The sequence below is a fragment of the Trichosurus vulpecula genome, chromosome 1 (genome assembly GCF_011100635.1).
Source record: "Trichosurus vulpecula isolate mTriVul1 chromosome 1, mTriVul1.pri, whole genome shotgun sequence".
NCBI lineage: Eukaryota > Metazoa > Chordata > Mammalia > Diprotodontia > Phalangeridae > Trichosurus > Trichosurus vulpecula.
The window spans coordinates 173,034,920-173,047,406 of NC_050573.1; the positions used below are offsets into that span (position 1 = coordinate 173,034,920).

A 12,487-nucleotide genomic window follows, 5' to 3' on the forward strand; every position below is an offset into this window, starting at 1 on the left:
TATTTCATGGTACTGATAATTCTGAAAAACTGATACAGGGTGTTAATTTCATCTTGCCTTACCAACAACTTCATCACTTAATTTTATTGTTAAAAAATGTGGGCAGCTAGGTGGTGCAGTGAGTAGAGCACTGGCCCTGGAGTCAGGAGTACCTGAGTTCAAATCCAGCCTCAGACACTTGACACATTTACTAGCTGTGTGACCTTGGCCAAGTCACTTAACCCCAATTGCCTTGCCTTCCCCCCTGCAAAAAATAAAAATGTGGTTGTCCTGTGTACGTGCTGCTCCTCCCCATTCCTCCCACCTCAGGACAGAAGTTCCATGAGAGTGGGGATTGCTTCCTTTTTGTCTTTGTGATCCTAGGGCCAAAGCAGCATGCCTTGCCCACTGTGTTTAATAAAGACTTTATAAGTCAATGTGATAAGGGATGAAAAACAGAACTACTGGTTTAAAATACAACAACAAACTTTCTCAAAAGCACTCTAAGTTACTGGAGGTGACTCAATCATGAAAATTCCAATTTCTTTGGGTTAAATATATCAATGGAAATAAGCCTGGGATCATGAAAGGCTCTTCTCTTAACATAGGTGCCCACATACCTGAAGAAACCTCCCCAACATGTGTATCTTCCATTCTAATTCTCTTTCTTTTTTCTTTAATACTTCTTTCTGCAAACAAATGCATCTGTTAGTTTCATGTCATTTGGTATTACTGATATGTTCTAGAATTTTCCCAGGAATTAAAGTCAAATTCATTGGCCTATAGTTTGCAGAATCTTCTTCCTTTTCTATGTGATTCTGAGATTTTTGAATATGGGAACAATGATTCCATTTATAGAAATAGATAAATCAGAAAAAAGAGAAGAGTTAGGGGAAAAGTTTAACTTTAGGCAAAAAGTTTAACTTTAGGCAAAAAGTTTAACTTTTTTGCAAGACTGCAAAAGTATAACCTACATCAAACTTGAGTTTGAGATGTTGCTAGACTATACAAGTAGAGATGCTCATCAAGTAATCAGAAGTGCAAATCTGAAGCTTAGGAGAGGGGTTGGGGCTAGAGCTATGGATTTGGGACTTACCCATAATGAAGTAATAGCTGAAGCTGGAGGAGCATCACTGGTTGCCAAGGAAGAAAGTGTAGAGACCTTTAGGGAGTGGCAGGGGAATGAGGAACAAAAGAAGACAGAGAGGAGGAGGAGACCCAGGAAAGAGTGGTGTCAGATGTCAAGTAGGTTAAGAATTTGAAAACACTCAGACAAGTCAAGGAGGAGGACTGACAAAAGGCTACTGGATTGGTGAGAAAGTAAGGTTGGGGCTAGGGGGAAACCAGATACAGTAATGGGTCAAAGGAACAGAGTTCTAAGATGAAATGGCCCACCAAAGGATACAGCCTAGGTCAGGAGATAAATGAGGCAAGGAAAGGGATGATGGACTGGAATGGAGATCACAAGGAGGGTGAAGACCAAGTTCAGCAGGGAGTGGTCTAAATGGAGAAGTAGAGGTCTTGGTAGCAGAGAAAAGAAATTCAGAATTCCAGAATTAAAACAATAGTTCCAAGTGATGATGAGGTCCAGGGTATGACAGTGCTGTAGTGGAGCGAAAGCAAAGATCACCAGAATTAAAGATTGAGAAACTGAGGCCAGCATATTGGCCAGGTTGATGTAGAGTCATACCAAGAAATGGGGTGAAAAGTAGAACTGTGAACTACATGCTAAAGTCACCGAGAGAGGCGGGAATGTTGTCATTGTTGGTTTTGGTTGTTCAGTCATGTGCAACTCTATGTGACTCCACCGATTTTTGTCCATGGGGTTTTCTTGGCAAAGATACTGGAGTGGTTTGCTATTTCCTTCTCCAATGTGCCCCATTTTACAGATGAGGAACTGAGTCAAACAGAGGTTAAGTGACTTGCCTAGGGTCACACAGCTAATAAATGTCTGAGGCTAGACTGGAATTCAGATCTTCCTGACTCCAAGTCCGATGCTCTATCTACTACAGCACCTAGCTATCAATGTTGGTAGACAATGGCAAACTAATAATAATACTAAAGAAAAGGTGGTATGGACATAGAATTCACAAAATATGAGGTGACTGGGTAATATATGTCAAATAACTACCTGGAAATAACAAGATGCATGCTGATTTCCATTCTTCTCTCATCTGGGTTAGGGAGTGGAAGTTGAAACAACCTCTACTAATGAGGATAACAAGGAAGGTGACATCATCAGGAGAAATACAGGATTTTATTAAGCTAAGACACAGAAATCCTATTTCTGGAAAAGGCTGAAACTGCGATGTATTTTGCCTATAATAGAATGGACATTCTATAGGTCACAATTAAAGATCAAAAGAGGGTTAAAATAGGTCTGAAGAGGAGTAGGACTGATTGTGGAATTAAAAATTCAAAGCTAAGAACTATGAAGCCATTTATATGAAACTACTCATATGAAGGAGATGCGTGACAAAATCTAAAGAATAATCAGCTGGTATTCTGTGAGGCCTACCTCACAGTGAGGCTGATATATTGCTATTAAAACTATAACATGTAATGCTTTATACACAAATAAAATCTTATATGATTGAAGCATGAATGACATCAAACTATGAGTAATCCTATTTCAATTTTATGATAACCAATAATGTTCCTGCAGGCTCTGATTACCTATAAGCAGTTGAAAACTCATGAATTTTGGCATTAGGAATTTTGAACTTAGACCAATACCTTTGCAAAGTCTGACTCCATTATTTCCTCCAGCTGTTGCTTCCACTGAGCGGTCTCAAGTTTCCAGTTATAATTTTGCTCCTCACTCCTTGCAATTTGCTGCTGAAGTTTTGCATTCTCATTTTTTACCTTATTGATCTGCTGCTGTAACATGGCATTCTTAGCCCTTTCATTCTCAGAACTTGACTGCAAAACTTTAACTTGAGCAACCAATTTGCTAAGACTGCACTTCAGTTCCTGCCTTTCTTGCATCTTGATCTCCTCGTGTCTCTGGAATTCTATTTGGAGTAATTCCCTAGTGGAAGTTGCTTTGTCCAGTTCTCCTCTGAGACTCTGTAACCTCCCAATTTCTTCTTTCTTGTTTAAGGTTTTGTCCATTTCCAAACAATAATTTATGGATTTATTCTTTAGCTCTAATTCATTCTTATGTTTCTCCTGAAGAACAACATAATCTTTTTTCATCTTTTTAAGCTCTAATATTAAAGTGTTCTTTTCAAACACAGATTCCTCAAGCTGTTTTTGTATTTCATTTGAAACCTTCTGCAAATTCTTCAAGGAGTTTTCAATATCATTTTTTTCTAGGATAACTCTGTACTTGTCTTCAATAAGCTCTTCAACATTCTTCTTCAGTTTATTTATGATGTCAACAAATAACTGTTGTTTGGAAATTTTCATTTGTAGCTCTTTGACATTATTCTCTAAGTGGAAGTTACTATACTCTAATTCTGTTATTTTACTTTGCTGCTTATGGTTATCTTGTTTTAATGTATTTATGACATCATTCAAATCTATATGCTCCTCCTCTAGGGGCTGCAGACTTTCAAAACCATGCTTTGTATCTTGGGGACTAAAGTCTTCCACGGATGCCTCACTCCAAGTGCTGGTGTCAGTGAAATAAATTAGGAAATTCTCATGGCGGTTTGGAGACTCTGCCCTTACTTCCTTCGGACAAATGTTTGACTTCTCAGGAGCTTCCCTAGCATTCTGGGATTCCCTTGGATTAACGAAAATCTATTTTTAATTGAGAAAGCAAGAGAGAAAAAGTGAAACAATCACTATCTCCATTAATATCCTACTACTCAAAATGGAAAGATTTTAGCTGAAAGATCATTAGTTTTATGCATTAGTGTGCAAATGTTTGTCACTACCATTTAATATGAGAGAGACTGTGCATTTAGCACTCGTACCTTCATCTCTAAGATCCAGGAGATCAATATTGCCTGAAGAGTAAAATTATCTGTTTTACAGGAGCACTGCTAACTGTTCACATCCCCATAATTTCTCAGGACATACAGCCTTTCAGACTCTGCTGTTTTTCTTGTCTTCAAATAAATTAAATTAATTTACCAATCAATAAATCTACTAATAAAAAATAAAAAACATGAAAAAAGTTATCTTTTAAAAAACTGCCAATTAAAACTATTGGGTCCCTATGTCAGGATAATATCACTACTCTAATTTTATCATTATTAGAGTGTCACAGGATTTGAAGACCTTGAAAGACTGTAGCTATAACATAAAATATTCAAATAAAAACAGCATAGGCTGATGCAGTTAAAAAAGAACCTGGAGATCTTTGTAAAAGATGTATGAAGAAAAATAGTGCTGTATGACTGTATAGGGTTTGGTGGGTCTCAGCCCTTCATTTAACAGATAGGGAGACTGAGTTATTAAGAGACAGTTAATTCTGAAGGGATTAACACCAGTCCTAAACAGGCACATGTAACAGGCTTTGTCTTATACAATTCAACAAAAAGCACCTTAAAAAATACACCACTGGGGGAAAAAAGTTAAATCAAAGCTTTCCTTGGCCTGCCATTGGTGAAAATGAAAGACTGCTTACATTTCTAACTTGAAGGCGGTTGCTGTGATTTTCCCCATCTAACTGATGACGAATAATGTTACTCATTCTGTTTTTTTGGTCACATCTATTTGACTGCATCAGATCTTGAACAAAGTCTTTGGTTTTGTCCAGAGGGAATGGCAGTTGTAGAGTGCTGTTATCTCCTGAGTTCTTTGTGTGTTCAACATATTTCTCAGCATCAATCTGTTGGGATGGATGGAGAGATTAGGAACTTTCATGGAAAAAACACACAATAAAACAGCTATTTTGCCTGGCACATAGGTAGTAAAGGTCTAAAGGTAACAGATAAATCTTATTCTTTTCTTTAAAGATGTTGGCTTTATTAAAGCAAGTTAATTTCTCCCTGTGAAGTGCTACATTTTATAAATTTCAGGGTCAACTCTAGGAAGATAGATTTTTCTTCTTCTTTTTCTTTTCCAGGTACCCTGAGACATCAACAAATACTAACTAATAATATTAATAATAAGGTTGCCCCTACGTTGAATCTTGATTTTGGTGGCATTATGGCATCCAGTTGGAGGTTAAGATATCCATTCTAAAATGCTAAGATTTCAGAAGGGCCATTTCTCTTTACAAAAATGTATCCTACCCTCCAGAGTTATCCTCTTTTTAATATCTTAAGGTGTCCAATGCTTACTTGGTCCAATTTAATAAAAGTACCAATTTCTACTGCACGGTACCATACACAACTATGTAAATTAGCATGGCAACTTAGAATTAAGGTTGAAAAGAAACTAAACTGAGTCTGAAACAAATGAAGCTATAGACAAGAAATAAGCTCGATAAAAACAGAAAATACCATCCATAACACCAGTAGGGATATTCACTGTCATCACTATGACAAAGAGAGGGGTGGTGAACATCTGGGATTTGTTAGAACAGTAAGTTCCATAGAGGAAGAGAGTAGCTGAGTCTGTGTTTAAGACATTTATTTTTTTTTTACCATTCCTGTGATTATAATGACATAATACTACTTATATTGTTGTACTGTAAACCTATACATAAAAACAAACGATAAATGTTTTAGTAATTTGTTGCTTTTATTTTCTACATCATTAATCTTATCACCTTGGCTTTGTGAATAGCAGTCTGGTCAAACCCTTCTTTAAGAAGTGATTCCCCAACCTCTGTGCACACGTTTTTCTCATACAAGAAGCTCAAGGTTTTCTTGAGGTTTATGGAGGTGTCTTTAATAATACTGTCAAACAATGACTCTTCTGTTATTGGGAGAGGCACTGCAAATTCATCGTAGACTTTCAGAAGTGGACTTTTGGGAGAGTTTACCAGAGTTTCTTCGGTATACACATCTTTTTTGATAAAAAATGTTAATACGTCATTTTGCTCTGGATTTTTTTCCTTTTTTACACTGCTGTGACTGGCAGAATCACAACATTGGCTTTGTAGTGCTGGTTGCCTTGTAGAAGATAACTGTTCACCATCATCTTGAAGTGGTTCACTTTCATTATTTAGAGCTTCTGTCCGATGGAATTTGCAAACAGATTCAAATCCTCCTTGAGTGATAGTTTTGGTATTGTTTGGAGATATTAGTACAGTCTGTAAATGGTCTTCAAGACTGTTACCTTATTGAAATGGGAAAAAGAGGGAAAAAATCAGAATCATCCCATTGATTGAAATAGATTTTCTTTTAGAGTTAGAAGTAACATTAGCACTTCGTTGTCATTGTTGTAGTGCATGTTCATGTACTGCTTCACAGTTTACAAAGTGCTTTCCTCACAACAATCCTGTTAAGTAGAGCTAGGATTATCCTATATTAACTCATATCAAGGAATAAAACGTGTTAGGGGTTTGAGAGCTACGTATTATTTTAGCTAAATTAATGGTCAATTTGTGTCATGATAGTTTTTTTTAGTGCAGCTCAAAATGCCAAATGATATGTCACAGGAGAGCTGGCCACATTGGACAGATCAAATTCCATTAGACACAAAAAAGGATCATCCATGTTCTTTTTGTCATTTTGGAGTTCAGTTGCTTTCTTAGACAAGGAGACAATCTGACTTCATAGTATCATTGAGACTTAGTGGGATGTAATGCAAGCATTTATTAAGCACATACCCATGTGCCATGCTGGGGATGAAAAGCGAAAACAAAATAGTCCTTGTCCTCAAGGAAACATGAACATAGATAAATGAGTACAAAATATATTCAAGGTAAATACAAAGTAATTTTGGGCAGGTGGGGAGCAGGGCATGAACAATCTGGAATGAGGATGGGCCTAGCTTGAGTGGCACCATAGAGGAAGCTCAGGCTTCTAAGAAATGAAGATGAGGAGGGAATATATTCCAGGCACAGGGGACAGTTTATGCAAAGGCATGGTTGTTGTGTTGTGTTTGTACTTCATTCTTGAAGAGGACCATGATGTCAGGGGGATGATGACATGACTTGCAGTTGACTTTGATTTGAGTGAGGGAGGGCTGTGCAAGGTCACCAGCCTCACTTTCTCCTCCAGAGTCATCTGGGTCCAGCGGCTCGATATTCACCAGGATGACTGGAGATGGCCCAGGATGTGATGGGAGATCATGCAAAGGCATGGAAGTAGGAAGTGGAATGTAGAGAAAATGGCCAAGTAGCCAGTTGTGTTGGAATGTGGAATGTGTGAAGGACAGTGATTTGCAGCCAATCTGGAAAGGTAAGTTGGAGACAAATTATAAAGAACTTTAAATTCCAAAGAGAGGCATTTGTGTTTTATTCTGGGGGAAACTGGGAGTCACTGGGGCTCCCAGAGTAGTAGCGATGTGGTGGGACCTGGACTTTAAAAGGAGGATCAATCTGGCAGCTGGGTGGAAGACGAATTAGAGAAGAAAGAGAATGGAGGCAGGGATTAGTGTATTCAGCTAGAGCAGGGCTGTCCAAAATGTAGCCGTGGTGTGATTTATGCGGCCCGCCTACAAGCATAGAAATTTATATTAATGCTTTAGTAAATGAAGCCGAGCTACCGCAGAGCTCTCACCAAAATGGCAAATCAAAATATATTGTCTATTGTTTCAATAAAAACCTAAGGTTGGACAGCCCTGAGCAAGAGGATAGGTGACGAGGTCTTGAACTAGGGTGGTTATGACGTTAGTGAGGAGAAGGGGACAGACTGAAGGAGTAGAGGTGGAGTCAAAAAGGTTCAGCAACTGATAGGGTACAAAGTGAGGGAGAATGAACTATGTCTATGGAATTTGTTGTTTAGTCATTCGGTTGTGTCAGACTTTTTATGACCCCTTGTGGGCTTTTTTTTTTTGGAGGGGGGAAGGCAGGGCAATTGGAGTTAAATGACTTGCCCAAGGTCACACAGCTAGTAAGTGTCAAGTGTCTGAGGCTAGATTTGAACTCAGGACCTTCTGACTCCAGGGCCAGTGCTCTACTGACTGCACCACCTAGCTGCCCCCTTGTGGGATTTTCTTGGCAAAGATACTGGAGTGGTTTGCCATTTCCTTCTCCAGCTCATTTTATAGATGAGGAAACTGAGGCTAACAGGGTTAAGTGACTTGCTCAGGGCTAGGGTTAGTAGACAGCTAGTAAGTGTCTGAGGTCAGATTTTGAACCCAGGAAGATGAGTCTTCCTGACTGCAGGTCCAGTGCCCTATCCACTGCCTATTGCTGAGGAGTATGCCATATTAAAAACAGAACAGATGAAGTGGGGGAAAAGCAACATTGAAAATTATGAAGATATACTCAGTTGAGGAAAACCAGGACTCATAGGTAAAGATTAATGGAAATAGGTTATAGGAGTATATTATAGAACAAGAAAATAGGTGAGGAGTTTTGAAATAGGTCACAAGACTGGTACTGAAGTGTAACATGATAATAATGGGACACTTCAATCATACAGACATCTTTTGGAGTTCTCCATCAATGGCATGGCAGCTGATACATTTTGAATTCCCATAATAATTTTATTCTCCAAAAAGAAGAGACAAGTGACAAGAACTAACAATTTGGACCTGATTATAACCAACAAGGAAAAGCTGCTTTAGTAGAAGTGATGGAAATCTTGGGCACAGCGTTGGGGGAGTGGAAGAAAGTGACCACTTTATTCTAGGATTTGTGACAAGAGGAGAGTGAAGCTGGACATGGTCTGACATGTACCCCAGATATGGGGAAAACAGATTTCAAAGGATTAAGAGAAAGGAGAGGTAGGATCTAATGGTCCCAAATTACACATCCCAAGTCAGCCCAAGAGGAAGTGGGAAGTAATTGAAAGAATTGGTAGATATGATTGCTTGAGGACTCCAAAGAATCATAATCTGAAAAGATCAGGACAGGAAAGATTAGCGGGCTAAATCTAACAAGATCATTTTAATAGAGAAGAGTATAAGGCGCTACACTTGGATCCAACAAGCACAAGGAGGGAAAGGCATAGTTTGATCACAAGACATCTGAAAAAGACCTGGGGGTTTTAAGTGAACTACAAGCTTAATATGAGTCACTAGTGACTCGCACATACTAAGTGCTTAATAAATGTTATTGACTAATGACTGCCTGGCCAAAAAAGCTTATGTGAACACAGCCTACATTAAGATACAAAGCAGCCATAACTAGGGAAGTGACGGTCTCATTGTACTCTGTGCTGTTCAGATCATATGTGGATCAACTGTCTCAAATTATAGTTGCCACATATGATGAGCTATCCGGAGTAGAGTGAGAAGGATGGAGAGAGGTCTATAGAGTAGTGGTATCAAAATCAGAAACAGGGGCCACTAAACCACAAGCAAGGATTCCTGCAGGCGCATACTAACTTAGAAAACCACATATTAACATCATCTATGTTTTATTTATTTTGTTAAATATTTCCAAATGCTGAGGCAGCCAACACTTGGGAGTGCTGCAGACTACAATTTGCCTGCATTCCATGACACTTCTGCTCTAGAGCATGCCATCATTTCCAACCCACCTGCCCTCCTAGACTTGCCACATATTCTAGAATCTTATCATCCTATAAGATGACAACATCTTTGAAACTCCTGTTTCCTCTGCCCCTAGGGCCCCTCCTTCCTTCTGACTGGAGAGGATGGAGGGTTGAAAGTGAGGACTTCCTCCCAGATCCTCCATTTAAGGAGGGTGCTCTAGACAACCATCTCATCATTTCCACTCCTCTGGACATCATTTTGCCCTTCATCATACCCTTCACCTCCATTTTTCTGCTTCTTTTGAGTGTTGTCTTCTATCTTTAGAACATGGACTATCATTTGTCTTTCTTTGTATCCTCAATGCTTAGCAAAAGTGCCTGGCACATATTAGGCACTTAATAAATGTTTACTGACTGACTGACAGGAGTAGTACTAACATGGTAGAAGGAACCAAGAACCAAGAAGAAAAGATTCAAGGTGCACAGGATTGTGTCCTTCAAGTATGTAATAGGTAACCACATGGAAAAGAGATCAGCCTTATTTGTCTAGTGCCTAGAGTAAAGAGCTAAGAGTGATAAAAAGAAATTGTAGAGGTCCAGATTTTGTACAAAAAAGAACTCCAACAATTAGAGCTATCTACATTATAATGGACTGCCATTGGAAGGTGGTAGGTTCCCCCTTATTAAGAGTTCTCCCAGCAAGGGTTTGATAACAACTTGACAGGATGGTGTTGAGGGAATTTTTGATCATATGAGAGTTAGGTTAGATGACTTCTGAGGTCCTTTCCAACTCTGAGATTCTGTGAGCTCCCTCTGTTTTATTTCTAACCCCGACCCCCATGCCCCAATTTAACACAACCTATTTCTATAAACATAAGCTTTGCATATTAAGGACTTCTAGCATTAAGTGGAGGTCAGATCAATATTCATCCCTGAAGTTGCTTTATCCAACATCTCCTAGGCTTTTGCCTCATATCTAACAAAACCCCTAAAGAAACATGGGCATGCATATGAAGGGGTGTGTGTGCATGCACATGCACACACAGACAGTTCTAACTCTAGCATGTCCCCTTTTCAGGTTGGTTCAGTCATCTGTCATGGGAAGATCTATATGTAAGTCTTGACTCTCAAGCCAACACCTTGATTATATCCCAACATTGACATGTGCTATAAGAAATGAAAATTTATGGATGAGACCACATGAAAACACTATGTAATCCATAAGGCCCTACACAAATATAAAGAATTATAATTATTATGACCAACATATATCATGATGTGACTAGTACCCGAAGAGTGATAAATGATAAAATAGTGAAGAAAAATAAAAATGGAATAATTTCATTTGCCTATATAAAAAAGTAGGTAGAGGAAATGTTTCATTAAATCTATTAATGTCCATTAAAACACTTAAAACACCATATATGTGAGCTGTCTCAGAGTAAGGGACATCAGAGTTTTTCTGCTTTTTATATCATTACTGAAGATATATATACCTACCATGTTTTAAGTTGTCTAGTGTGGCGTAATCATCTTTGTAAACTGTATACGTGGGGTCTTTTTCCCTGTGTACTTTGTTTATTTCATCCTATAAGCACAAAAAACAGGAACTAATAAAGATTCTTCCAAAAAAAAACCCCACCGAAAAAACACTGTCATCACCATCACACCCTAAAAATACCTATAGTTTTCTGTTTTTCAGTCTGTAGGAGATTAGAGTGAGTTATCCCTACAGGAGAGTGGGTTATCCAGGCCACAGCCATAAGATGACATATTTTAAATCCCTTTTAACAGAGCCAATTCTATATATGTTGTGACATTAAACAGAAAAACCCAATGCCAAAGACCTTGAAATACTATTAATTTAGTTCTGCAGGTCAAACTATGTGGCCATGAGTACAGACATACAGCAATGAACAATAAGGGTGCCTTTATACACTAGAGCAGATATGGTTGTCCTTTTTTGTCCAACATCAGCAATTTAATAGGTGAAAGGCTACATGATGTCATGGAGAAAAACTCCCCTGAACTTGGAGCTAGAAGACATGAGTTCAAATTCTACCTCTGCCATTTATTAGGCATGTGACTTTGGGCAAGGCACTTAATTAAGCCCATTTTCTCTTCTGAGGTGTATCAATGAGGACGATAACAATTGTAGTAACCACTTCACAGGGTTGCTATGAGTAAAATACCATGAAAACTTAAAGTGCTACATAAATGAGAGAGAGAGAGAGAGAGAGAGAGAGAGAGAGAGAGAGAGAGAGAGAAAGACTATTCTAGAGTAAAACCTGATTTTACTACATTGAAATTTGTGATGATTAATATAAGTACTGGACTCTTTTTTCATACTCTCTTTGAAGAAAGCAAATTAAGAGCATAAGTAAGACTAAAAGAGAAATGTATAAAGTAGTTAAGAGAGAACGCTGTTTTGGGGCACCCTAATGTATTTTAAAAACAATAATTCATTTATCAAAATTGATATGCTGGTCTTATATATCTGAGCTTCGTTCATTAAAGTAGTCTACTAAGGGCCTGTAGTAGGTAATATAGTTTTAGTTAATTGTTTTTGTTTTCATTTTTCAGTACTGTCCAACTCTTCATGACTGCTTGTAGGGTTTTCTTGGCAGGGATATTGGAATGCTTTGCCATTTCCTTCTCCAGTTTACTTTATAATGAGGAAATTGAGGCAAACAGGGGTAAGTGAATTGCCCAGGGTCATGTGGTTAATAAGTGTCTGAGGCCAGATTTGAACTCAGGAAGATGACTATTCCTGACTCCAAGCCCAGGACTCTATCCACCATGCCACCTAGCTACCCTACACAATAACACTAGTCTTAGTCTAGTGCTAGTTAACTGTAGTTACTTAACTTTATAAACCCACATTTTATTTTTTAAGATCTACAATTTAGGCCTCATGCTAATTTAGAACAGTGTTCCTCCTAATAAGACCAAGTCAGTAATATCTTGCCATGTCTTATTTTACAAAATATAGCAAACATAATAGATGTTCAGCGTTGACTTGTAAAGGCCTGTTTTACACAAATTGTTTGGAAATC

The 12,487-nt window shown here is 38.3% G+C and overlaps 1 protein-coding gene across 1 annotated transcript in view; it reads right to left on the reverse strand.

Annotated features, from left to right (window-relative positions):
* Positions 1 to 12,487, reverse strand: part of CAGE1 (cancer antigen 1) — a 95,622-nt gene that overhangs the window by 55,078 nt on the left and 28,057 nt on the right. The window contains exons 4-8 of the mRNA XM_036742522.1: positions 10,932 to 11,019; positions 5,648 to 6,159; positions 4,559 to 4,762; positions 2,716 to 3,726; positions 600 to 668 (exon numbers count right to left, since the gene is read on the reverse strand). Coding sequence (XP_036598417.1) covers positions 600 to 668; positions 2,716 to 3,726; positions 4,559 to 4,762; positions 5,648 to 6,159; positions 10,932 to 11,019 — 1,884 coding nt within the window. The remainder of the gene's footprint in view (positions 1 to 599; positions 669 to 2,715; positions 3,727 to 4,558; positions 4,763 to 5,647; positions 6,160 to 10,931; positions 11,020 to 12,487) is intronic.